We start from the raw sequence: 26539 nt of genomic DNA, 5'->3' as shown, positions 1-26539 counted from the left end.
GCACTCCTGGAGTCAGCTGGAACGCAGGTGGCCCGGGATGGCTGGGGGCAGGCAGCTGCTGGGGGGCCCGGGGCCGCCGCGCTGGGCAGCCTGTGCCAGCGAAGATGCCCACGTCCCTCCTCCCTCCTGCCCAGCCACCACGGGCCGAGCGCCGGTGCGGCAACGCGTGAAGAGCCCCCGCATCACGGGACGGAGCCGATCGTGTAAGGAACGGGAAGCTGCTCCTCGCCTGGTATATCCCTCGTCGCTTCTGCCCTGGGAAGCAGGGGAGGATTAAGGGCCGCTTTCCTCGCAGAGCGCACCCCGCTGATGGGCGCACGTCGGGCAAAGCGCGCTGCCGGCGGGGGGAGAGCGGAGAGCGACCCGGGGCTCCGGGGTGGGGGTGGCATAAGGGGGGGCAGCGCGGCCGGGCGGCAGGTGGGAGCCTCGACGGGGACGGCTCTCCCGGCGGGGCGGCCCTTTGCTTCTCTTCCCCTCCTTCCCTTCTCCTCCCGGCCCGCTGCGTTCCGCTCCCAGCCCCCGGCCGGCCCCTTCCCGGCCCGCTGCGCTCCCGGCGGGGCGGCCGCGGCGGCGGGAGGGCGGAGGCAGGGCTGGCAGCGGCGCGGCGGGCGGCGCACACACGCACACACACCTCCCTGCATGTGATTAAATGGCTCGAAATCTGCTTCTGATTTCCTCGGGGAGGTGACTTTTCCCTTCTTTTCAACCCGGGATTTATTGGAGCCTTTTTACTCCGCTTCCAGGCAGCGACCGGGACTCGGGTTCTCCGCTTCTTGGCTTTTGTATTTTTTTTTTTTTTTGTGTGTGTGTGGATCTTTTTTTTCCCCCTAAACTATTATTTTTTCCTTTTCCTCTCCTTTTCTCCTTCGCTCCTTCCCCGCCGCCCCACGAGCAGCCACGGGCAGTGCGGTGGAGCGGGCGGGAGCTCTGCCGGCTGCGGGCACAGCGCTGTGGACCCGCCCGCAGCGCCGGAGCAGCGCTCCCGCTTCGCTCTATTTCGCCTTATTTTGCTTTCGCTCTAGTCTTTTTTTATTATTATTATTTCCTGGAAAATTATTATTATTGCTCTCTTTTTTCTTTCTTTCTTTCTCTTTTTCTCCTTTTTTTTTTTTTTTTCCTTTTTTTTTTTTTTTTTCCTTTTTTCCTGTTGCCATCAGCCAAGGGAAGGGGAGCGGCCCCGCACTGCCGCCCGCGCTGCTGTGGCGGCCCCGGCTCCTCTCGCCGCCGCGGCCCCGGACCCTCCGGCGGACCGAGCCCGCTACCTGCCTGGCCGCGGTAAGCTGCTCCTCCAACTTCCCGGCGCGGGAAGCTGCACCCCGCGTCCCTTCCCACCGCTCCCTCCCTCGCTGCCTTTTATTCCTCCCCTTTCTCCCCCACCCGCCCTTCCCCCTCCCTCCCCTCCCGTTTCATCCTTTCTCTCCGGTCTCGCCGAAAAACGGGACTTTCCCCCGCGGTGCCCCCACGGGCACGGCCGAACCCCCGGCACGGAGCTCCGTCGCTCCGCGCTTTGTCCCGGCCCGGCTCGGCCCTGCGGAGGGGGGAAGGGAGTGCCCGGAGCTGCGCGAAGCTCCGCGGCCTCGCTGCCCCCGCGCTGCCGGGAGGGACCGCAGACCCGACCCCCAATGCGGGAGCAGTGCCCGGTTGCTGCGGGCAGCGAGCGCTGGCACCTCGGCGGTGCTGCTCTGCCAGGGTCGGGGACCGTCATCCTGCACGGTGAAGGGGGGGTTCCCCTCGGGAAAGGCTCCCGCGAGCTGCTCTCAGCTGCGGAGCGTTCGGGCTGCTGGAGAACCCCCGGATCCCCTCCCCCCCACCCCCACCATGCCTTGGCCCTACACTGCAGTTGGGGGAAGAGCTGCCCCTGCACAGCGCCGTGTGTGAGCGGGGGGTGAGGCGGGGAGAAGGGAAGCCCGGCTGCGTTCGGTGGTTTTCCTTTTGCCTTTCTGTCCCAGAGCTGTTGCTGAACCCTCATTTTTTCGAAACGCCGTCCCTCCCACAGCTTTCCCGTGCCGCTGGAGAGTGGGTGGGTGGATGGAAATACCTTTGCTGGGATAAGGACTGGCTGCTGCGCTGGGGATGTGGTGCTCAGCAGCCTCTCACGCGGCCCGGCTCTCACCATGCTGTGAGCAGGGAGGTGAGGAAGGCCGAGGATGGAGCAGTGCGGGTCCTGCCAGGCAGCACTCGTGTGTGCATTCAGCTGTGGTGAGCTCAGATGCATGCGGGCAGGAGGTGAGATGGGAGCTAGGCTGAGCATCCCCACCTCTGGCAGTGCTGTCTGTGAGGGACCCACAGTGGTGCTGAGGGTATCCTGTGGTGTGCAGCCCTCAATAGCCAGGAGTGACACAGGTCCTCCTTCCCTCACTGAATCCACTGCTGTCCACTCCCAAGGCGAGGAGGGACCGCAGCTCCCTGTCGAGACAGGGCCTGAGCCATGCTGCAGACACCCGCTTCGAGGCGTTGTGATGGATGGTGGCACCTTCCCTTTCTGCAGTATTCCCGTTATAAAACAGAGGGAGCTGCTGTGCTTTCCTGACTGCCCGGTGAAGGTCCTGCTGTTCCAGCACTGGATGTGCTGTTCCGTGGGATCCTCACCTCCCGGTGAGGTGTGCAGCAGGAAGGCATCAGGTCCGTATCCATGGCAAGTGCCATGCTGGCTTTGGCAGGAACGAGAGTGAGCCTGGAGAGAAGGATCTTGTGTGTGGGGATGCAGCTTCCACCAAGGAGCCTTGCAGAATGCAAGCTGCCAAGGAGCCCAGGTGGAGGGGTGCTGGCAGCCAAGGGCTTTCGGCATGGCATGCTGAGGGGCTTCCTTGGGCAGCAACTGGGGGAGGTGCAGAGCTGGGCAAGGGCCCTGGGGGGAGGCAAGTGGCAGTGCAGGCCCTGGACATGTGTTCCCAATGGGGCTGCCTCCATCTGCCCTCTCCAGGGAAGCAGCACCTCTGCCTCCTGTTCCCCCACCTCCCACCTGGGCCCTGCTCCATAAGGAAGCAATTATTCTGTGCCCCCACCAGTCCCTGCCTGAGCCTGCGCAGGACACTTAGGCTCAGTATGGAAATGCGACAGATTTTCCATATTCCACTTTGCCCCGTGATGTTAAAAACGTACGTGACAGCCTCTTCCAAATGCTGCAGACTTGGCTGGCGGTCAGTAACAGGCAGTGTGACACCAGGGGCATGAAACATGGTACCCATAGCCAGGGAGAGAGAGGACGAGATGTCAGAGTGCAGCGCGCTTCCGGCCCCGTTGTCGTGAGCCATCCCGTACCCGATGTGAGAGATCTTTCAAAGCTGGCCAAATGTTCTCATCTCTGAATACCATTTTAAATATTCATCCAGACTATTTTCAACATCTGTGCCCGGCATGTTGTGAAAAGGCAACAAGGGCCGTTATGGAAACCAGATCGCTTTATTCCCAGATGGAGTGGAAAGGGCAGGAGCCGTGAGGGCTCTGCGATGGGGCCGAGCGCCGTGGGGAGTGATGGGAGGGTCCCCAGTGTGTGACAGAGCGAGTCGAGTGGTCACAGAGATGAACCAACGTGGCAGCATGGAGGCGGCTGTGCTCTCTGCTCCCACAAGGCTGGGGCTCGGTGGGTTGCTGTTATCGGGTGAGGAGATCTGCAGCTGGTGGGAAGTGCTCGCCCCGCTCTGCGGTGAGTTCAGTGTCACGGGGAAGCGGGTTCAGCCCCACTGTGCCATGAGCCTCACTCCAGCGAGGGGACAGGCTCTGCTCAGAGCTAAACGGGGCACTGCACAGCCACAGCAGGTCCTCCCTGGGGGCAGCTCACCGAAAGCTCCCAAAGTGGGTGATGCATCCGAACGTCTTTGACACCTCCGTGCACATGTCTGCGCGGCCTTGGGGTGGTTTGGGTGGACTCCTTTTTTTTTTTGTTGTTTTCGATAACCTAGGAAATCTGGGCACCGTTCCTCCCTTTTGTAACGTCAGACTGAAGCTAATTCAAGCCAGGCCAGATGCTGACCACAGGTATGCCAGTGTAAATTTGAATGGAGTCGCTTACGTCTTGCTTGGCCTGGTCTGAATGGAGCTGCTTCTGTCTGATGCCAGAGGGGCTGAGGTCAGAATCTGGACCATCCTTTCTTGCGTGCGGGGTAATATGTATGCGTCTCTTGGCACTGCTGGGGTACCGTATGGCTTGTGTAATGCTGCCTCCAGCTTGCCAGAGAGCATTGCAATAGCTGTCGCCCAGCGCCTGCTGCGGGAGCGCACTGCCTCGCGTCGCCCACATGAGCCATGTGCACAGCGTGGGGCACAGGCTGGAAGCCTGAGGGGCTGCAAGGAGTGAGCAGCTCCGCAATAGGGGAGTGGTTGTGGGTCTGTACGCATTGACGGCCCTCTGAAATCAGAAAGGAGGGGGGAAGAGGGAGCTCGGCCAGGACTGTGCTGCGCGGGAGCCACAGCCTCGTCCTCGTCCTGGTGGGTGGCTGCTCCAGTGCCCACAGCCTTAGCCTGTCCCTGGTGCCTGCAGCCCCGCTGTGGCACGCAGAGCTCATCTCTGCCTCGCCCCTTCCTGCCCAAAAACCAAGCCTGCTCCCAGTGCATGGTGTTTTTCCTTTCCTTTTAAATATTTCTCCGTTGTGTTTTTGTCCTAACGACACATGGAATGATTTATCCGTGTCCAGAGCCCGATTTTGGTCCTGGTGCATGCCTCTTGCTGGAGGCCCGAAGCCCCCAGCTGGCACTGGCAGGCACATAAAGAGGGGCTTCACGGCCTCCCAGCTCGTGGAATTGGGCAGATGCCCTGTGTCTCTCCTGCAGCACATGTGTCTGTGGGGCGGAGCCCCTCATCTGCTCAGGTCCCCTGTTCCCTGTTGGATGCTTCCACCCCTCACTGTGCCATGCTGCATGGAGCCCTGTGGGTCCAGCACCCTGCATCTCTGCCCACACTCAGCGGGGACCAGACACCCTCTGCCCAAGCACAGGGCTGAGGGGATAGGGCTGGGTGAGCCCCTGTGCTTCCCTGCCCTTTGTGGGCTCATTACCCAGCTTAGCCATTGTCGGCCATGTGCTAAACGGCATCTGCCAGTGCATGACTCGGGCCTCCATTGCACCCTGGAGTGCTGCTGCGGTGGCCGGGCTGCGGCGCGTGGTGTGGCCATCGCTCAGGCTGCTCGCGGCTTCCCCGCTGCTTTAATTGGAGAAGGCTGCTCCAGCGCCGCAAAGGTCCTGGGATCAAATCTGGCTAATAACCGCCTTCCCTCCCCTCCCCATGTTGTTCCACTTAATCCTATAATTACCTCTGCAAAGCTGCCGCGGCCTCGCTCTGCTCCCCAGTGACCCTGGACCTGCTGCAGGCACGGGGGTCAGCACTGGGAAGTGTGTTCTTCCCATGCTGCTCACCTGCTGCACCTGCCTTCGTGCATCCAGACTTTGCACTGAGGCCGATGAGCACCCAGCCAGCACTAGGAGCTGTGTTCAGCATCCAAACCCAGCACACCTGCAGCACGGTGCCTACGGGGGGAGGATGGGGTGTCTACATTGTCCCAGTGAGACCCCGGCATGTCTGCAGGCGGTGCAGAACCATGGATGCCCCTGGCAGTGCTGCTCTGGGGCTCAGGGTTGTGGAGATGCCGTGCATAGCAGCTAATTTTTAAAGTGCAAAGCACTTCCGAGTGTGAAGGCATGGGGACTTTCTTCCAAACCGCATGGCTGTTAGCATTCCCCAACCAGAGGAGTGAGGAAATCACCCACCTCAAAAATGCAACCGCCACTGGGGAGGAGCGTGGCCACGGCAGCAGCTGGGATAGAGGCTGCGGCCTCAGGGAGGGCAAACCCTGTGCCACGCTCCTGCTGTGGCTGGCATCGTGTCCTCACCCGGCTGGAAGGCATGAGGGAACCTCGCCTGGGGGCCATGGAGGGCCAAATCCATCTTGATGCAGGGTCAGCATTGCTCCTTGGATGCCTTCTCCAGCACTCAGCTGGCAGAGTCTCCATTAGGTTTGAAGCAAGGACACCAAAGAGGGAAGTAGAAGGGGGGCAGGTGGAGCTAGGAGAGAAATACCCACTGCCGGGCCTCCCTGGCAGCTTGCCGACAGCCCAGGGGTCACGCTGAATATGCATAAAAGGGAGCAGATTGCAGCTGCCCTCCTCTCCGATGCAGAGGTGAGACCCGTGGAGACCACCGGCCCCGGCTCCCTTTCAGTGGGATAATGGGGTGAGCTGCACACGGAGCGTGTGTGCATGTGTGTGGTCTGGCAGATGATAATGATTTCCATTCACACGGTGCCTCTGCAGTGCCGACACGCCGCTCGGCAAGCTCCGGGGCCCGGCTCCTCCACGGCTGCTCCTCAGCACAGCCCCAAAAATTTGGGCACCAGAGCACAGAGTAGGGCAGGAAGGCCTCTGCCGTGGTGTCATCCCACTGGTTATCCGTCCTTTCGGAGATGTCCCCTTGTGACACGTAGGGCTGGGGGTCAGGGTGGTGGCTGCGCCCCATCTGTTCCTTCCCTGGGGCAGGAAGGGGAGTTCCCTGCTCACGGGGGACGTGAGCGATGGGAGAGCTGGGAGCTCGTGGGAAGGATGGGGATGTTCTAGGCTCTGTGCAGGGCATCTCACTAGCATGCACCAGGCAGATAGGGGGAGCAGAGCCCAGCATGTAGGGCAGGTGATGGCCAGAGCAACCTGGGCAGCTCCCCCTGTGCACAGCATGAGCCTCATCTCCTTGGCAGGCATGGGGTGAATGTGCATGGAGCAGACTGAACTGCACCAGGGGGCCTGGAACGTGGCTTAGCTGCAGTGCAGCTCTTGGGGAGCCCCCAGCAGCTTGCTGCCAGCACAAAGCTGCTAAGTTTGCAGGGGAAGATCAGGAAAAAAATGGTTTGGAAAGACCAGAAAAGATCCTGATGGAGAAGAATTTGTTGTAGCCCAGGAGCACACAGGTGCTCTCCTGCTTTGTGTGGTGCAGCACATGGTGCAAAGCTGGCTGCAGGTGGTGGGGCATAGGCAGGGATCCGCTGAGTGCAAGCCCTCGTGCTCCTGCATTGCCGCTCCCTGGGTGATGTTCCTCTGCTCACTGCAGGTGTCCTGCAAGCAGCAGGGATGCCACGTGCACAGAAGCAGATGGATGGCTTAGGGTCAGAATAGTTGCATCCCAATGTGTTTCCATCACAGTCTGCCCAGGAAGAATAGGGTTTGGAGTGAGGCACATCTCCTGTAGCTCCAGCCTCTGCCAGCTTTAATGCAGCAGTGCTAGCAGAGTGGCACAGTGTTTCCTGCTCTGCAGTGACAGCTCCACGCCTGCTGCCCACAGGCCCTGCTGCTGGGCATGGCCTTGGGCAATGCTCTCCTCTCTAGGGTTGTCCCCATGCCCACCCCTGCTCTAGCAGTCCCACCCACTCGCTGTGCTTGTGGCACAAGAGATTCCTGGTGCTGCTTGCTGAGTGCCTAGCCACTTGTCCACGCACAGGGCTGTCCCCAAGAGGCTCTGCAAGTAGCAGAGGATGTGCTGCTGGGCAGTGCAAGCCACCAAGTTGGCTGCAGACACTCCTCTTCCATTCGTGGTGGTGGAGCAGAGGGAAGGGCCCATCCGCAGTGGGGAACTCCCTGGGCAGCAGCTGCTGTTGCCCTCCCCGCTGCCTGCTGCTGGCTCAGGGGCTGGGCCTGGCCGGGCAGGGAGGAGCTTCCCCCATTAGTGGTTTGGCAGCCTGGCCAGGGCGAGCTCCCTTCCACAGCAAAAGGAAAATAACACAGAGCAATAGAAACAGGGCTGTCCCCAGCAGCAGGAGCGTGCTGCTGGAAGCAGCACAGGGGCTGAAGATCAATACTTTATTCATGGGAGTGCAGCACATCCCCAGCCATCCTGCAGCGCTGTGCTGGGGGCACAGGGGTGGTGGGCTTCCTACTCCACTGGGGGAGCAAGGCCAGAAGGAGCTCCTGGCAGTGGGAATGCTGTGGCTGTGTGGCAGTGGAGTTTTCAGGGAGGTTGGCCACTGGCTTGTAACCACCTCAGGGTCAGCAACAAGGGAGATGTGTGATGGTCCACCTCACAGGGAGGCAGAGGGGAATGGGGTGCTGACCCCAGCAAGCTGTGACAGCGCTGGGGGGCTGAGTCCCATCCCCATACTCTCGCTGTAGGGAGTTTCAGCTCAGGGGCATCACCTCAGTGCATGAAAGCCCTATGATATCCATGGGTGTGAATGTCCCCATCCTGCCTGAAACCTGCAGGGCGTTTGTGCAGGAAGGGGCTGCTTCTGACTTCCTCCTTCCAGTGCTGTCAGTAGGGCATCCTGAGATGATGCTGTAGCAGGGCATGCTGTGGGAGGACATTTGCAGCCCAGTGCCCAGGTGTTGAGCTCATCCCTGCACCCTGTGCCCCCTGCAGGGGCTGTGCTATGCTATGGGTGCGCCATGCCCTGCCATCCCTCACTCTGTGCTCTCATCCCAGGGAGGATGGAGGCCCCACAACTCCTGCGCCTGCTGCTCACCACCAGCGTGCTGCGCCTGGCACAGACTGCAAACCCCTTCGTGGCTCAGCAGACACCCCCAGATCCCTGCTATGATGAGAGTGGGGCTCCCCGTCGCTGCATCCCCGAGTTTGTCAACGCTGCCTTCGGGAAGGAGGTGCAGGCTTCCAGCACCTGTGGGAAGCCCCCGACTCGGCACTGCGATGCCTCGGACCCCCGCCGAGCCCACCCACCCGCTTACCTGACCGACCTCAACACGGCCGCCAACATGACGTGCTGGCGCTCCGAGACCCTGCACCACCTCCCCCATAACGTCACCCTCACCCTCTCCCTCGGCAAGAAGTTCGAGGTGGTCTACGTCAGCCTCCAGTTCTGCTCGCCCCGGCCGGAGTCCACCGCCATCTTCAAGTCCATGGACTATGGCAAGACGTGGGTGCCCTACCAGTACTACTCCTCGCAGTGCCGCAAGATCTACGGCAAGCCCAGCAAGGCCACCGTCACCAAGCAGAACGAGCAGGAGGCCCTGTGCACCGACGGCCTCACCGACCTCTACCCGCTCACCGGTGGCCTCATCGCCTTCAGCACGCTCGACGGGCGGCCCTCGGCCCAGGACTTTGACAGCAGCCCTGTGCTGCAGGACTGGGTGACGGCCACCGACATCCGGGTGGTGTTCAGCCGTCCCCACCTCTTCCGCGAGTTGGGGGGCCGTGAGGCTGGCGAGGAGGACGGGGGGGCCGGGGCCACCCCCTATTACTACTCGGTGGGCGAGCTGCAGGTCGGCGGGCGCTGCAAGTGCAACGGGCACGCCTCGCGCTGCGTCAAGGACAAGGAGCAGAAGCTGGTGTGCGACTGCAAGCACAACACCGAGGGGCCCGAGTGCGACCGCTGCAAGCCCTTCCACTACGACCGGCCGTGGCAGCGGGCCAGCGCCCGCGAGGCCAACGAGTGCCTGGGTAAGTGGCCACTGTGCTGCCTGGGGGGCGTGAGTGGGGGGGAGGGGACATGGGGCCAAGCCCTGGGTGCAGTGGGGACAGGCGTGAGCCTCTGCTGCCTGCGACCCACAGGATGTGTTAGCTTGGCCGTGAGCACTCAGCCCCCCTAAAGGCATGAGGGTGTTTAGGGACATCAGCACATGAGGGGAGTGCTTGTCCTTGGGATAACGCAGAGATGGGCACCGGGTTTGGTACGGGCAGTGAAAACCTAGCAGGGTTTAAGGGAATGTCCGAGCTTTGCCATTTCAGCATGTCATCATTCAGTCAGTCTGGCATGGTGCTGTGTATTGTGTGTTTGGCTCATCTCTCCTTAGACAGCTTTATGCAGATTAAAGGTGTTGTAACCTGAAGGAAAGTTTTCACAAATATCGATCTCGCTTTGCTCGCCTGCCCCGCTCTCATGTCCGTTTCTTTGGGGTTTCTGTGTGGCTTTTGCCTTTTGTCCATGCAGCATGGGGGACGCCAGAGCCCCACAAAGCCCTGGGGGAGGGAGGAACCAGCTCCTGCCCTTCCTGGACCCCCACCCTGTCCCAGGGGGCAGCAGGATGGGGACAAGGGAACCACACCATCAATCAGGCCCCGAATGGCTTGCTGGATGTGCCAGAGGTCAGGGGACCTGTTAGTGTTCGTGATCGATGACTTGTTGAGATCCCAGCTGCCGGCTTCAATATATGTTTGTTAGGCAGGATTTCTTCTGGGGGAAAAAAAAAAAAAAAAAGGCTAAAAAGGCTAAAAAAGCTAAAAAAGTTCGCTGTCCAAAGGGACAGCCTGAGCTGTTCTGCAAAGCACCCCGCACCCCGTGGGAGTGGGTTAGCCATGATGTTTCCCCTCAAAACACCACATTTTGGAGCAAAACTTGGAGGTGGAGCAAAAGGACAACCCCGACCCAGCAGCCCCTCTGCCCCGTGCTGTGCTGTGCCCTTCGCTCTGCCCTGCAGGACGGGTGACCCAAGAGGAGACCGAAGGGCCTCCCCCCAGCCAGGTCCCTTTTGGCAGATGAGGCTGAAAAGATAAACGAGGGAGAGAAAAGAAGAGTGGGGAGGAGGCGGGGGCACGGAGCAGTCCCTTCAAGACACCCTGACAAACCCTGCACACAAAGGCCCTTAGCCAAGCTGCGTGTGAAAGTGGTTTTTCCTGTTGATTCGATCCCCTTCTTTCTCCCTTTTCCCTCTCGGGCTTTGTGCCTTCTCTGAAGGGACCTGAAAGAGCTCCTCCATCACACGCCTCCGAAGGGCTTAGCGGCTGAAAGCTGGATTAGCTCCCCGAGCCTTCCCCTCTGTGCCTTTCAACAATGACATCTCCCCAGCCAGCACGAACAGACGCAGCAATTAGCACCAATTAAAAGGAGAGGCCGCCCGGGAAGTTCCCTTTGCTCAGCCCAGGCTGTGGGGTTTCCGACTCCGTCCCACGCCCAGCCCTGTGCTGCCCCGTGGTGGAGGAGGAGGAGGAGGAAGGCGGTCCGAGTGCCCCCAAGTGTTCTGCATCCCCATGTGTGCAGCTGGGGATGGAGTCGAGGGGCTGGTGCAGTTTCTGCCCTGTGCTCCCTTGCGCTGCCCATACGGCTGTGGGCTCACCCTGCTGTGTGAGCAGCTCTGGATAGGGGATGAGGGGAAGTCCTGCCCCTCAGGAAGTGGAGTACAGGCACGGCCAAGTGTGCATCTGGGTCAAAAAACAAAGCTGGTGCATCCGTCCCCATTTTCCTGGGAGTCTGTGCAGCAGCTGAGCTGGCCCATGGCGTGTGGAGGAGGATGGAGGTCTGGGCAGATGGGTGCTGTTTTCAGGGCTTCCCATGGGTTCTGCTCTTCTCTTGTCACAAGAATTTCTGCTTCTCTGTGGTGCTAAGGAGAGCAGAGGTGAGAACAGCAGAGATGCGTGTCTTTCAGCAGAAAGGCAGAGATGTGTGCATCGAGGAGTTGCTGTGGTGTCTGTAGAGAGCAGAGACGCTGCCACTCTGCATAGCTGAGTGTTGTTCACAGGTCAGGTTTTGGGGACAACAGTGGCTTTGCCACATTGCCAGCTTGGCACGAGGGCAAGGCCAGCTCCATGCTGCAGGATGCATGGCCCCGTGCCCACCGGGCTGCCTGCAGAGCAGTGCCGATGTCCCCCGGGCACAGCCGGGCCCTCCCAACCTCCGGGATGGGCTCAAGGAGGGGAAATCCCCGCAGCACAGAGATGTGGGCAGGGTCACGAGTCTCCCCAGCCCCCTGAGGGACACGTTAGTGCTGTTCTGGAGTCCTGCCCTGCCCTGCCCTCCGTCCCTGCTGCTGTTCCCGCGGAGCTGCCACCCAGAGCCCGGTGCCCCAGTCGGGAGGCTGTCCCCAAGGCAGGGGGGAGCGGATTAGTGCAAAGCAGCCACTGGAAGTAATTGATCCACTCGCTGGTAATGCTGGAGCTCTTGTTCCCATTGTCGCCGCCGCGGCTGGAGTGCCTTTCTGCCCGCGGCACAAAGGGGAGACCCTGCTCCCAGAGCAGAACCTGCGGAGCCCACGGATAGAGCTCGGGGCTCGCTTTGATCCGGGCTCTGCGTGCTCCCGGTGGAACTGCTCTTCCCCCGCACCGGGCAGAGGAGCAGCCAGGAACTGAGGGCATCAATCTGGGATGCGTGTGCGCGGAGGAGTGCTGATGGGTTTTGCAGGCCCCCCTCTCTTTCGTTCGTCCCCTCTGTCCCCTTCTCGTGTGCGTTTTCTTGTTCTTATCTCAGTGCTCCCGATGCAGAATTCCTTCAGAAATCCCCTTTTTAAGCCCGGTGAGCTGACCTGGCCTCCTTTATGCTGGTGCCAGGCAGGAGGTGGCTCTGGGAGGCGGTGAGCAGGGCAGCAGACGCCCTCCCCCCGCCAGCATCCTCCCTCCCCAGCGGCTGTGGGGCACTGGGAGAGTCGGGGCCGAGGGTCTGCCTGCAACAGAGGGCATTAGAGCTCCGCTGCGAGTCCCGAGCCCTGCTCCCGGGGTGGGCTGCGGTGGCTCAGCCTCACGCCACCCTGGCGGCCAGGCGGCGAGCTGGGCTGCTGTGCGGCAGCGCCATCCCGGCTGTGCCTGGGTCCCTGTCCCCACCGCCGTCCCGCAGAGGCGGGGAACGGCCCACGTGTCGGCGCTGGGCACAGGGGCTCTCCTGCCCCGCTCCTGTCCGGGGCTGAGGTGCAGCCGTCCCGCCTCGCCTCCCGGCTGGGCTCCCCTCCAGCCAAAGCAGGGGCGTAGCTCGGATCCGCTGCGGGTTGGCAGCGGCAGCCGGTCTAGGGTTTCGCTGAGCCAGCTCCGTTAACTAATCACTCCCAGGGAGCTCGTGGGGGCGGCGAACCCCCTCACGTCCTGCTGGCACCGGCATCTGCTGCACGTGTGCTCCCCACGCACGATGCTGCCCGTCCCGTGTCCCCATAGGGGGTCCCCAGCCCTGCACCCCTCCCACCGTCACCTCGCTGCTGACCCGTGGGGAGCTGGAGGGGAGGAGGTATGGGGGTAGCCTGAGTCCAGGCGGGGGGTTCAAAGCCTTCAAAAGGGGGACAGAAGGCGGCCCCATTTCAAGGTGTTGACGTTTAATTAGTCTATTATTGCAAATTATTAGATCTTGTGATTGTTTAATTGATCATATGATTGTTTAATTGGGCATACTGTACAAGGGCAGAAGCAAACCACCACGTAATTAGCCCCAAACTGTGCAATTAAATTCTTATTAATACCCCAAACAGCAGGGAGCATTCAAGCCTTTAATTAGTGATTAACAGGAGACAGACAGAGCTTGCAACCAAGTCGGCTCTGAGAACAGCACAAGCATTTAGCACAGTGTGAGGGGGACCGTCCGCTCCGATTAGCACTGCATGCCCAGGATCTCATGTGCCACACTGTGACCCTGTCCCCACCCCAGCATGGCCAAGCCTGGCCACATGCTCACACTGAGGTCCCCGCGATGGCCAGTATCGCTCTGTGCTGGGACAGTGCTGTGGCCATGCAGGGTGGCCCTGGGGCTGGTGGGGACGTGCCACACAGCAGCAGGGCAGTGAGCCAGCCCCTGGCCCTGCTTCAATGCCACAGAAAGGCCGGGCCAGTTATTCCATCACCAATTAAACTGGGGCAGAGAGAGACCTGTGATGGCCGTGGTGAATCATTTACCTGACCTTCCTCCTCCACTGCCCTGTGTCCCTTCTGCTTCCCAGAGGATGCAGGAGCTTGCAGAGGCCCTGGTTTTCTCCTGCTGGGTGAGCAAGGCAAAAAAAAGGGTCCCTTTGCCCCCAGAATTATTTCCCTGCAGGTGCCTCCGCTCAGCAACACAAGCCAGCTTGTTCCCAGCCTGGGGACAGAGCAGCATCCTGTGCTCTGGTGCTGGCCCTGCGCAGAGCCTGGCAGAGCAGCTGCATCCCTGCTGCACCACATCCCCACTGTGCCCACTGCATCACTGTTATCCCAGTTGGGATGTGGGAGCTGGTCCATGCCTGGTGCACCAAGTCAACAAGCACACTGAATTGGGACCCACAGGAAGGTCTTTGTTTAATTCTGTGCAGAATCAGATGCTTGCTTTCTGAATCTCCTAACTCCTGAGCGGGTAACAATTGGGGCAACATCCCCATCACACCAGCACCACCCCCAACATCCCAGCACCATTCCCACCATGCCAGCACCGTCCCCACTCTTCCAACACCATCCCTGCCAAGCAGCTGCATCCCCACCACCCAGCAAAATGTGCTGCTCTTCCTTCAGGCACTGTGTCCCACTGTCCAGCCAAGCATGAGAGTTCATCCCGCCACCACCAGTAAAAAGTGAGCTCAGAGGGAACAGACCCCAGGATGCACCCACTGCCCAATGGAGTGTCGGTGCTGTGCCTGCCCTGGGATTCTTACACCAGTCTCATAATGTGAGGGAGCCAAGGTGGGGTGCATGGGAGTTGGAAGCAGGCTGGGCTCAGGGGTTGTGCAGGCTGGGTTCAGGGTGTGCTGCTGCTCTCCCCACATGATGCCAGGACCGTTTGATCTGCGCAGGCTGAGGCTCCCAATGTGCTCCTGGGCGACCCGGGGGGGAGAGCGGGGGAACTTCACACAAACGACAAGCAGGCCCAGCAGTTAAATCTGGGCTGACATGTTAATGAATTTCACAGTACGCCTGGAAAAACTCTCACCCAGCCTCAATTTACCAGCGCAGGGAGGGGGCTGGGGGCGGGCGCTGTGTTTTGCCAAAGGAAATCTTGTTCCCATTATCTTTTTGCGAGAGTGTTAAACAGGAACTGGCACTGCTTTTCCTTTTTATCTCACACACGTGGAATCGGGCGGGGGGGTCTTCTCAGTTCCTGTGGCTAAGGAAAGGAATAGTGTGTGTGTTTGCATCAGTGTGCACGTGTGGGGGGGCACGCGCATGCAGCTCTGTGTGTACGTGTGCATATGTGTGAGCACGCGCACCAGTGTGCAGATATGAACATGCATGCTTGTGCACATGCTTGTGACTGCACACGCACACATGTAAGCGCGTGTGAGAGTGCACACATACTTCTGCATGTCTGTGCATGCGTGTTTCACTGTGGGCTTCTGTGTGTGTGTGCAGAGCAGAGCTTCAACTAACAGCAGTTTGGGGGCTGTGCTGCTGGCGCTGAGGCTGTGGGGCAGCAGGTTGCAGGTGCCTGGCTGGCACTGCCTGGCCAGCACTAATGGACTCCCTGCCCAACTGCACCCCAGTGCTCTGCCTTTGGCTGAGCAGCCCCATGCTCCATGCCCACACGTGCCCAACTTCCAGCCCTGGCCCCTTTAAGAGGCAGATGCTACACATCTGGATGACACACCGGGGCTGGCTGCACCACCACTTCCAGCCATGTTCTCCTCCTTCCTGACCCTGCATCCGGAGCCCTTCTGTGGGGTCCATGCTGTGCACCTGGCGTGAGTTTACCCCTCCTGTTTCCCTGCTCAGGCAGTGCTGGTGCAGCAGAATCCCAGCGGACCACCAGCCTCAGCTTTTAGGACTCCATGCAGTAAAAGCCGTGCCTGCATGTTTGTGTGGATGGAGAGGGCATGACCACCGTGCTGGGGACCATGGAGCACAGGGAGTGCTGTGTCTGACCCCAGCAATTGGTGCTCACGGTGATGTTGAGCTGCCCCTGCTGACACTCTATTCCTTTCCAGCCTGCAATTGCAACCTGCACGCTCGGCGCTGCCGCTTCAACATGGAGCTGTACAAGCTGTCGGGCAGGAAGAGCGGCGGCGTTTGCCTCAACTGCCGACACAACACGGCTGGGAGGCACTGCCACTACTGCAAGGAGGGCTTCTACCGGGACCTCAGCAAGTCCATCACGGACCGCAAGGCCTGCAAAGGTGAGCCGGGAGCGATCTGCTGCCCTGAGGGAATGGTGGGCAATGGCCTTGAGCCCAGCGTGTCTGTGGGAGCCCAGATCCAATGGATGGGGAGGGAGACCTGTGGGAGCAGGTGGCTGGGGAGACCCCTCTGCCCCACGAGGAACAGCCCTTGGCCCTGGCACAACTGCAGGCACAGCCGTTAGTGTTGGGATTTGGGGAGGTGTGGAGCTGTGCAGGTGCTGCAGAATGCCTGTGGCAGCTTGCTGGGGATTAGGCTCTGACACCAACATGGTCTTGGCAGTAGATACACTTGGAAGTCTTCACACTGCATCACAAGAGGATTGTGGTGCTTCCTCACACTGGGAGGGCTGGGGCAATGCTGGCAGGGATTCCCTTCTCCCTGCTGTGCTGCCATGGGTGCTGCTGATGGGCAGCTCTGCCTGTGGGGTGCTGAGCAGTGCTGCCCATGGGCAGGGTGCATTGCCCTGAGGCATCTGGGAACCGTTCTGGCTCCAAGCAGGGAGCACAGCCTGGCCCCACTGGCCCTGGCCTGTGCCAAGCTGAGGCTTTCCTCTCCCGGGGCTGCCCTGCCTTATCTCTCCCGACCAGCCCTCTCCATGCAGCCTCCATCCTTTGCAGCGCCTCCAAACAATGGTCCCACCAGTGGTCAGATAACAAAAAGCCACCTTGACCATCCCCCTGGACTGCTGCTGCTGTGCTGACCCCACTGGTGGGGACGGGAGCTTTGCCATGGTTTCTCCAAGGCCAGGAACTCACCCCTGATCCCATTTTTCCAGCTGAGATTGCAAGTATCTCCCGGAAGGGAGTGCGGCTTCCCCTCTGGCAGTGGTACTGCACAGACAGCAGGGAAAGCTGCTTCCATGTGTGCTGGAGGTGTGTTGGGGTGGCAGTGGAATGCTGCCCACCCCCCAGCCCATTGGTGCCCTCAAAGCAGACGAGCACTTGGCCAGGTTTCTGTGTGTTTATGTGGGATCTACAGCAGCTGCTGATGCCGGTGTTGTGCAGCAACTTTGTGGTCGTAGAACTGAAGTATTTGGCTTGCAAGGCTCCATGGTGTGTAAGCTTCATGGGTAGGATGGGCTCATTTAGATCCAGAATGCATCCAGTGTTGTCACAACTAAAAACCTTTTGTTGTCCATCCTGTATGAATCACCTTGGCTTTTCTCTACCCTTGTTTTATCTGGGGCTTTGGCAGAACAAAGCAAAGGGAAACAGGCTTTGGGTGCAGCAGCCCCACAGCTGAGCCCCAGGACATGAGTGTTTCCCATTGGCGGTGCTCATGTGTCCTTGGGGTGACAGTGGGAGAGGAAGAGGAGGATGCAGGATGAGGAGCACATCCTGAGGGTCTGTACACCACATCACGGGTAGTGCTTTGATCCTGAGGAGCGCCAGGCAGGCTCCCAGGATCCCTGCTGGGGATGGCCCCTGATTTGCCCACTGTTCCGGAGATTCCATGTCTTTGCACATAAGAAGGCTGAAGCAGAGGAAAGAGAGGCTGCTCCCTTCCCTGCAGCTTGTAGCATCTCCCCACAGCCTCTTCAGCCTCCTGAGACTGGAGACAGCCAGGGGTCGTGGCACGGACTGAGGGCATGACTGAGCAGCTGTGAGATGAGATGAGATGGGACAGAGCAGGACAGCAGCAGCCCCAGCTCCTGCTGCAACACAGCCAGGCTAGAGCAGTGCAGCACTGCGGCCTTTTCCACCTTTTCCATGAGGATTTCCCCGCACCGGGGCTGTGCTTGATCCCCCTCTCATCCCCAGAGGTGCCCCCAGCCCCAGGCAAGAGCCCTCCATGTGCAGGAGCAGCCGGGCAGGCGGCAGCCTCATCAGCCTGCGGTTTCAGGGAAAGCCCTGAGTCATTTCCTCTGGAGGGCAGGCAGGGGGCTGCCTAAAATGGAGCTGCAGCGAAGACCCCAGTCTGGCTGCTATCCCCACATCTGGTACACGTGCACGGTCCCCCCACCTTGCATTCCCTCTCACCCTGCCATCACCCAGTGCTGGTCCATCCAGGGAAGAGCGAAATCCAGGGAAGAATGAAAAATAAAGAACCCAAGAAACAGGATTTTGCTAGATGCTGCAGATGGGAAGGCTCAGCACAGCCCAGCCCCGAGGTGTGAGCATGAGCTGAGTGCGGGTTAGTGTGAGCACTTCCCATTGTGCTGCCCTGTGCCAGGAGCTCTGGGGCAACGTCCCGCTCATCCCATGGTGCCTGGGGCTGTGGGGGCATCCTCCGGCCATGGGGACACATGCAGGTGTGCATGAGGGTGCTGAGGGCCCATCCAGTTTCTGGACGCAGGCACTAAGCTGCAGGAGAGGTTCAGTGTGTTTCCAACTCTGGCAAAGGCTCAGATATCAACACTGCTCTGGGACTGCAGCACTCAGCCCTGCGAGTGAAGCCACTGACCCCAGTGCAGCATAGGAGCAGGGTGCTGCAGCAGGCTCCCCCTGCAAGAAGAGCTCTCCTGCAGGGCCCTGTGCCACGCAGGGCCACAGTGCCACTTCCTGAAGGCTGGCAGCGCTTGCGAGCGGTTTTGAAATGCTGCAAAGGCTCAGCCCAGCCAGATGAACATGTGCACAAAGCCTGTCCCCTGCTACGGGGCATATGTTGAAGAGGATCTTGCAGCAGAGCAGTGCCTGGATCTGCGGAGCCAGCTCCTGGCTCTGTCCCAGGCATCCGAGTCAATAATAAAATCCTTCACGCTTCTGTTCCTTTGACCGTCCCTCCCTCGCAGAGCAGAGAGCATTTCCCCTTTCCTCGTGTATATGCAGGAGCAGATCGGTGTGCATCCGTGCCCTCCAGAGTGTGCCTGCCCCAGGTGATGGAGATGCAATCGGATGGTTTGGGCTCGTTTTTTCCAAAGCTGTGCCATGCACCTGCTGCTTTGAATAGCTACATTTCTGCTAGGAAAAAGGAGGAGAATAAAAGGCGAGGCCCATGAGTGCAGATCTGGAGAGCATACTGCAGAGCAAGGAGAGCTGCAGGCATTGAGCAAAGATCTTCCTCCAGAGCTGGTCCAGGGCAGCAGTGGAGCAGCCTAACAAAGGAAAATATTGAAAGAAAGCTCAGCTCATATTCAAGACTTGAAATGCTAGCCCAGAGGCCAGCATTATCACAGTGTGAGTTATTTAAAGAAACCCAAGCTGTTCTATCAAATAACAATCCAAGCGTGGCTCATCTCTGCTGGGATTCAGAGATGGGTACAAAGATGCTCCCCGTGGATTGCACCAGCCTGCATCTCCCACAGCACCTGATGGAGTAGAGGTGAGCCCAGCAATGGCCACCAGCAGCCAGCAACCAGCATCACCACAGGGCACTGAGGCGTGGAGGAGAGTGCAACACACAGGACAGTGGGCAGGATTAATCCAACGGTGGTAATTGGAAAGTCAAATACAGAATGGCTGTGCATTAGTCCCTGTAATTCAAACAAAACCGTAAAACGTGAGCTTTCTCCAATGGAAACTGAGGAAGCAGCAGCAGCTAAGCCTCAAAAAGCACAGCTACTCTCGATACTAGGTGCAAGACATTCTTCCTGGCAAGCACAGCTCCATGGGTTATGCCCTGATGTGGGGACTCCTTCCCAGCACCCAGCGGGAGCTCAGGCATTGCAGGCAATGGGCACAGAGGTGGGGACACACAGGGGTCAGCCCTGGGAGAGAGGGGGCACAGTGAGACACAGCAACCTGCTGGGACAGAGCTGTCTCTGCAGGACATGGCATGAGCAAAGCCAGCTCACCTGCTGATCCAGGTAAGGTGTCGAGTCTTCGGAAGCTTTCTTCACAGCGCAAGGAGGATCCGGCTGGAAGAACTGGATCCTGACCAAGCTGTGATTTATGGACCTACTTAAACTTTACACCGGGAATACACCGCTGAGACCAGGGAGATCATGCACAATGTGTGAAGCTGAGCGCTTGCATAAATCTTGGCTGGACGTGTGCCTCCTGCCATAAATATCCCAGGGCACAGACTGTCCCTCGCTGTGCTCACAGCCTGCGTGCGGTGCCCGCGGCCGAGCCCACCTGGCACCACAGCCCTGCTGGGGCTCTGTGTGCAGCCTCACGCAGCAATTCAAACCTTCCTGGTGGCAGAGACAAAGCCTTGGCCGCTCTCGAGGAGCAGCCATACCTGCCAGCTCCTCAAGGGTACCTGTGCCCACCGGCCCCGCACAGAAGGGACTCTGTAGCACGCCTTTACCCCCAGCTCCAAAGAAATGGCTGCAGGTGGTGCTCATGGCCCCAACCAAAGCTATGGCTGCAGAAAGGCCCCTTGCTCCCCGTGTCATGCCAAGGCTCCCTCGCTCTCTGCCATTTGTTATCACAGCTGAGCCCCCAAAATATCCTTGTCAGAAACACGTCCGTTTCCAGCCCCAGCCAGGATCTGATAAGGAGTGCAGCATCTGGTCCCCATTAGAGGCTGCTTGCTCTTGTTTCTCGCCGTGCAGGAGAAGCCTGGGGAGCCGTGCCGTGGTGCTGCAAGCAGTCCCATCTGGTGAAAATTAGGGAAGTGATAACATCGGGGGGCTGTGGGGATGGGTGGGGGGAGATGTTTTTGTTTTGCTTTGGAATCACGTTCAACTCTTACACCGATGGAGGCCAAGATAACCTCCTCCAGCTTGTAGCCAGGCCCAGCCTTGGGTCAGCAGAGGGAGGGTCCTCTCCTGACAAAGCATTGTCTTCTTCCTCCCACATCCCTGCTTCCATCATCCAGATCATTAGCTCCATCATCCAGTATGGGTATATCCAGTGTGAGGATGATATGCTTCAGATCCATCCCAGGGTTGGAAATCAAATTTTCACTCAGGTCAGGTTTGGCTTGTCTCTTGGGGAGACTGTGATGGAAGGCCATTAGAACAGCATTCTCCAGTAAGGGCTTGCAGGTGATTGGGTGGATGTTAGGGTTTATGAGCCAGGGCAGCATTGAGAATCGTAGAATCCCAGATGGTTGGGTTAGAAGGGCCCACACAGCCCCCAGCCCTATCCCTGCCATGGGCTGGCTGCCCTCACCAGCTCTTCTGCACCTCTAGGGATGGGCACCTACAGCTCTGGGCAGCAGTGCTACGGCCTCACTTTCCTCCCCAGCGTCTGACCTAACTCTCCTCTTTTAGTTGAAGACCATTCCTCCTTGACCTATCACTACTAGAAGACACACTTCAGGCCATCCCAGATCAAAACAAGGCTCAGTTGGTGTGCCAACTCCATGTTGGCTCACCTCTATGGAGAGGAGGCTCAGGAGACCTCCCCCATGGGCTCTCCCCACTGTCCCCTGGAACTGGCAGCGGGTGGCTGGCCATAAGTGCCACAGACAAGCCGTGGGTTTGTGCCATGCATTTCCTCCCACATAACCAAAGACTTTTCTCCCTTTCCTGTCCAGCCTGTGACTGCCACCCGGTCGGAGCTGCCGGCAAGACCTGCAACCAAACAACGGGGCAGTGCCCATGTAAGGACGGCGTGACCGGCCTCACCTGCAACCGCTGTGCCAAGGGCTTCCAGCAGAGCCGCTCGCCCGTGGCCCCCTGCATCAGTGAGTCCTGCACCAGATGAAGTGTCCCCAGGAGTACTTAAGGGCCTGTGTTATTCAGGGCAGGCTCACCCAGTCTTTCTTAGCGAGCTTCCTAGGGGTGACGCACTAAATCCTCTCTGCACCCAATCTGCAGAGGGCTCTTGTCTGTGTGCCACCCCCAGCTTCAGTCAGACCCCGAGGTTCCTGGTAAAGCAGCCAGGGCTGGGAGACCCCTCTGTCTGGACAGGAAGGGCTGCGCATGGTGGGCTGGGAATGGGGGCTGCCCAGGGCTGGCGACCTCTTTCCTTAAGACATTTCCCCCTTTCTCTTCCAGAGATCCCTGCCATCAATCCGACCTCCCTCATCACCAGCACAGAGGCACCTGCAGGTAAGTGCTCTGCGCATCCAGCCCCAGCCCTGCTGAGAGACACTGCCTCCACTCTCTGCCCCACAGCACACCTATCAGGAGTGCCAAACCTCTCCAAACCCACATCGCCAGCCACGAGGTTGCCTTTAGTGAAAGAATTAACAAGAGTGGAAATCTTTTGTGTTTCTGCAAAGGGGCCAACAAACCTGCAGAGCTGCTGACACAGGGAGCACCAGGGCTGGCAGTGGTTCTCGTGGGGAACAGGGAGTGCATTAAGGGCCTTTGGGTTCTGCAGCAGGCCAGGGGCTGGGAGCAAGTGTTTGTCTTTCCTTGCTCTGGTTTGGGCATGTAGGGTGATGGGTGTGGAGGTGAAGGCTGCTCTCCAGCTTGCTTTGCTTTCTGGCCATGAGGCATCCAAGCAGGAGCTGAGAATGCCAGAGAAGGGGCTTTGGTGAGAGGAAAATGGAGTGGATTTGAGTGATTTTGTTGTAAACAGAGAGGGATGAGTGGGGCAGAGTTAATCAGGGTGACTCCCTCCAGTGCTTTATAAATAGGAGCATTCTTAGTATCCTGTCTGATATTTTCAGGTGCATGAAAATAAATGGCACTCAGTGCAGACCCCGGCATTCACTTTGCTTTGACGGAGCAGGTCTGTGTTCAGCAGCCTGTCTCTGTACCTGTGCCTTTCTCGTTGGAAGGTTTCTGGCTTCTAGTTCCAGTACATTCAGTGCTACACAGCCCACCTCTGCCCACAGCCTGCGCCAGGGACCGGGGTCCCACAGGACCCTCTTGGGATTACTGGGCACGGCCAGGGGCCGCCCAGGGCTGTGCCCTTGCCCCTACCCCCCTCCCGCTGCCTGCACCTCTTCTACCTCCCTGGAGCCCCAGAGCCCCCCTCCCCTCCGTCCCACAGCAGGTGTGCCTGGAGGAACAGGGGGACATTGTTCAGGGCTGCGGCTGCTCAGGTGCTTCCCCACCACCACATCACAGCCCCGTCTGCATCCGGGCTGTGCGCTGACATCGCCATCCCGTTCCCACGTTTTGCTCCCCAGCCCCTCGCAGCCGCTGGGGTCCGGCTTTGATCCCTGCCCAAACGCCGGCCAGCTTTACAGCAAAGCGTCCTGCCTCCATTTCTTGTAATTTTTATTATTATTAGTCCCAAATATTTTCCACTTTGCAAAAAAATAATAATAGCTTAAAAAAAAAAAACAAAACTTGTTCCCTGTTAGTGGAATTAACAAAACTAGCAGAGTGCAAAAGAGGGCTTTAAAGGAATTCAAAGTCAGCAGTAAAAGATTTGCAGCCGTAACACCTAATTAAGTTACATCTCTCTTAAAACAAAATATTCCTTCTTTTTTTTTTCGAGGCACAGAGAAGTCAACCAGATGTGCAAACTCACCACCCCCCCGTGCTCCTCCCATCCCCCAGCACTGGGCATCCCGTAGCCCCAGTGGGGATGTGGGGCTGGGACTCTGCCTGGCACCCCACGCTCAGTTCTGCAGCACACTGAGGCCCATGGCCAGACATGAATCTTCTTCATTTATTTTTTTTTCCCTGAGTTTCTTACATAAATGGAGCGGGAATTGTTTTTATTTTTGAGGAACGTTCCTCAGCGCAAAGCTGAGGTTAAAAGTCCCCAAACGAATCCCAAACTGTTAATTCCAAATACCATCTCTGGCTTTTCAGAATCGCAGTTTTATGATGTTAATCGTGAGCGGGAGCCCAGGGCGGTTATTGTTTTTTCTTTCTTCTTTTCTTCCTTTTCTTTGTTCCCAAGCACAGAGCCGGCAGAGGGCCTGGGCTGGCAGGTTGACCAGGGCTGCCCCACAGCTCAGCGCCCCACAGCGCATCGCCGCCCCACGGCCCGGCTGTGGCAGGGCTGAACGCGGGAGGCTCTCCGCGCAGCTTTCTCCGCCTGGCCCTGCATTGTGCGGCGCTGGCTGCTACTGCCGTGGCTTTGCTCCCAACCCCCGTCTCCAGCAGCGGAGGGGACCGCGAGCCCATATGGTCCTGTGTGTCCTTGTGAAACTGCAGCTTGGATCTGGCCAGATTTGCAAGGAGCTGAAAGCGGCCCCAGCGGGGTTTTCGCTTCATAGGAGCCTAAAGCGTGGCCCTCTCTGAAGATGCTGCGCACTGCCAGCCGCAGCGTGCCGTGCCCCTGGGCTCTGTCCCCACTGCCACCAACGGCTCCATCCCTGTGCACAGCTCCCAGGAGGGGACATGGATGCCGGGCACCCTGTCAAGCTGCAAGAAGAGTGCAATTAATCACTCCCGCTGCTCCTCCTTCCTTTTATGATGCCTCCCCTCTTTTCCCCTGAAAGCATTCTGGTTTCTCTGAGAAAAATCACTCCAATCCACAAAACGTGTTTTCTGCCCCCGCAGATGACTCTACAGCTTGTGGTACTTAAAAACCACTCTGGTCCAGAAAGGCTCAGCCCCACGGGGGGGGGGTTGGTCTCTGGCAGTGCTCCTCAGTCCTTTCTGCCTCTCCAAGGTCCCTCCTGTTCCTGCGTGGTGTCCCTGTGTGGTTCGGTGGCGCTGGGGACTGAGGAACCTTATGGGGGCAAGGATAGGAATGGGGTGGTTATGGCAGCCCAGCCCAGGGGCAGCGCAGTGGGGCTGCGCCGAAAAGCAGAGCTCACCCCACTCTGCCAGGAATTAGGTTCATGCTGAGCCACTTCTGTCGATGACAAATTTGGAACAGGCGGCACAAAGTCCTCACTGAAAGGGAGCTGGGCAGAAAGGGGAGCAGCAGAGCTCAGGATGAGTTTGTGCTTCTGGGCTTCTTTCTTTCCTCTTTCTCCTTCCTCTCTCTTGGCACAGAGTGCTGTTATTTCCCCACCATCCCCCTCCATCGCCAGCGATCGCTGTGGCAACCCGCAGACAAAGGCAGCTCAGTGGCTGCCCTCTGTCCTGGGACTGGTGAGGGCTCTGCCAACTGGACAGAGAACCTGGGAGAGGGAGAGAAAGGAAGAAAGATGGGCTTAGAAGAACATGCCATTTGGAAAGAGACAAATTGAGATGTTCAAAAGAAGGTGGCAGGGGCAAAGAAAGGAGGAGAACTGGGCTGCTTCAGGCAATTGTTGGGATCAAAGCCTTTGGGGAGAAGGAGAGGCATTCCTGGCCTGCCCTCCCTCTGCTTGAGATGCAAATCTGAAGCCTTTAGAAATGCACAGAGAAAAGCTTCCTTGAGGACATGAGCTTCTGCCCCAGCATGGGGAGGAACGGCAGGGAGGGATATTGCGAGGAGGGAGGGATGCTGCAGGGAAGGATGGATGCTGCAGGGAAGGAGGGATGCTATAGGGAAGGATGCTACAAAGGGGGATGCTGCCGGCGTGGGTGTGTGCAAGAAGCTCAGCGTGGTGACCTCCCTGGCCATGCTTGGTCAGTGCCAGCAGGAGATGCTTGAGCAGCAGGGAGTGACCTCACCTGACAGCTTCCCATGTTCCTAAGACCCTTTGGGGCCCCACAGAAGTAGGAGTCACAATCCAGACTCTGTCCCTTGCTCTAGAGTCAGATGCTCTTTTGGGGTTCTTCCACCCTCTCCTGCCTCCCAGAGGAGGGTCCCCAGGCTCCTTCCGCCAGCCGTGTCCTGAATAATCCTTCATGGCATTGTCACTGTCATCACAGGAGGGATGTGGCCAGCCTGAGAGGCCCAAGGGGACTTCAGGGGCTGCGGTGGGACCAGTCTCAGTCTGCAAGAGCTGCTGAGATAATAGGGGGGCATAGCAGGGCTCAGGGACCCCACTGTTAGCAGCATCCCAGGCCTGGCTTGGAGCCTTCTGGAGGACGCAGGGACAGGGAAGCCCACTCTGACATGCCCCCACCATGAAACCTTCCCCCATAGTGGGGCAGGGCCCCATGCACAGTGCTGTGCCACATGCTAAACCCTCTGTTCCTCCTCTGCAGACTGTGACTCCTACTGCAAGCCAGCCAAAGGCAACTACAAGATTAACATGAAGAAATACTGCAAGAAAGATTATGGTAAGGCTGCCCTGCATCCCCAGGGACGGCGGTTCCATCAGGAGCTGGCAGAGCATCCCCGTCACCCTCCTCTCCCTCTTTTCCCTCAGTGGTCCAAGTGAACATTTTGGAAATGGAGACGGTGGCCAACTGGGCCAAGTTCACCATCAACATCCTCTCTGTCTACAAGTGCCGTGACGAGCGGGTCAAGCGTGGAGACAACTTCTTGTGGATCCACCTCAAGGACCTGTCCTGCAAATGCCCCAAAATCCAGATCAGCAAGAAGTACCTGGTGATGGGGATCAGCGAGAACTCCACCGACCGGCCGGGACTGATGGCCGACAAGAACAGCCTGGTCATCCAATGGAGGGATGCCTGGACTCGCCGTCTTCGGAAACTGCAGCGGCGGGAGAAGAAAGGGAAGTGTGTGAAGCCCTGAGGGCCTCGTGCTCTGCACAGGTCCCGGCCCGGCCGCGCACCCAGCCCGTGCCCAGAGACTCTGTACATATATATCGTGTGAACGGACTCTTCTGTCTATAGTGTATATTTTGGCAATGGTTCCCCTTTGTGTGTGTGTGTGCACGCGTGGGTGTGTGTGTGTGTGTGGGTCTCCTTCTCTCAGTGTGTATTAAAAATAAGGCGGTAATGACAAACCTTTAATGAGGAGCAAAGCAGAGGGGGTCCTGGGGGTGCCTGTTGCCTAAAGGAGCTTGAGGGGCTGGTTTCTTGCTCCGGGCGTGCTGTTCCTCATCCTTCTGTCCTAGTCTCTCTTTCCCCTTGTACAAAACCTTCTGCCCAGTGCTGCTGTCTGAGCTTGCAGCTCTCTCTGCTGAGGGCCTGCTTCCCCCTCACGTGCTGCACATGTGCTGCTCTCAGCTCTCGTGCCCCCTTTTCTTGTGCAGCAGAGACGGGAGGTCAGTTTCCTCCATCCCGGTGCACACACGGACTGGCTGGGTGGAGACCATCCAGCACTGCAGCACCAGCCCCAGAAGCTCCTCTGGGAGAACCAAGTGACCTTT

The 26539-nt window shown here is 58.8% G+C and overlaps 1 protein-coding gene across 3 annotated transcripts; it reads left to right on the top strand.

Annotated features, from left to right (window-relative positions):
• The first annotated feature begins 85 nt into the window (after positions 1-85).
• On the top strand, positions 86-26539 carry NTN3 (netrin 3). 3 transcript variants are annotated; one of them, XM_048961624.1, is made up of 8 exons: positions 86-232; positions 1158-1275; positions 8396-9367; positions 15502-15690; positions 21062-21211; positions 21525-21578; positions 25467-25541; positions 25631-26539. In XM_048961624.1, exons 3-8 carry the CDS (start codon positions 8401-8403, stop codon positions 25957-25959), a joined length of 1764 nt encoding a protein of 587 aa, XP_048817581.1. In that variant the 5' UTR covers positions 86-232; positions 1158-1275; positions 8396-8400; the 3' UTR covers positions 25960-26539. The 3 variants fall into 3 exon arrangements, with proteins under 3 accessions (XP_048817581.1, XP_048817582.1, XP_048817580.1); XM_048961625.1 differs by lacking the exon at positions 86-232 and adding an exon at positions 661-684; XM_048961623.1 differs by lacking the exons at positions 86-232; positions 1158-1275 and having other exon boundaries at positions 8359-9367.

The sequence above is a fragment of the Lagopus muta genome, chromosome 15 (genome assembly GCF_023343835.1).
Source record: "Lagopus muta isolate bLagMut1 chromosome 15, bLagMut1 primary, whole genome shotgun sequence".
NCBI classification, from domain to species: Eukaryota; Metazoa; Chordata; class Aves; order Galliformes; family Phasianidae; genus Lagopus; species Lagopus muta.
Note: the sequence above shows the minus strand (reverse complement) of the source record. Positions and strands in the feature narration are given on the sequence as shown.

What these genes read in the sequence shown, in the direction of transcription:
- NTN3 (XM_048961623.1), top strand. Translation starts at nt 8,359, where the DNA reads ATGCCCTGCCATCCCTCACTCTGTGCTCTCATCCCAGGGAGGATGGAG. An exon ending in GGACCGCAAGGCCTGCAAAG is followed by an intron (nt 15,691 to 21,061) that starts GTGAGCCGGGAG and finishes TTTCCTGTCCAG; the next exon opens with CCTGTGACTGCCACCCGGTC. An exon ending in ATACTGCAAGAAAGATTATG is followed by an intron (nt 25,542 to 25,630) that starts GTAAGGCTGCCC and finishes CTTTTCCCTCAG; the next exon opens with TGGTCCAAGTGAACATTTTG.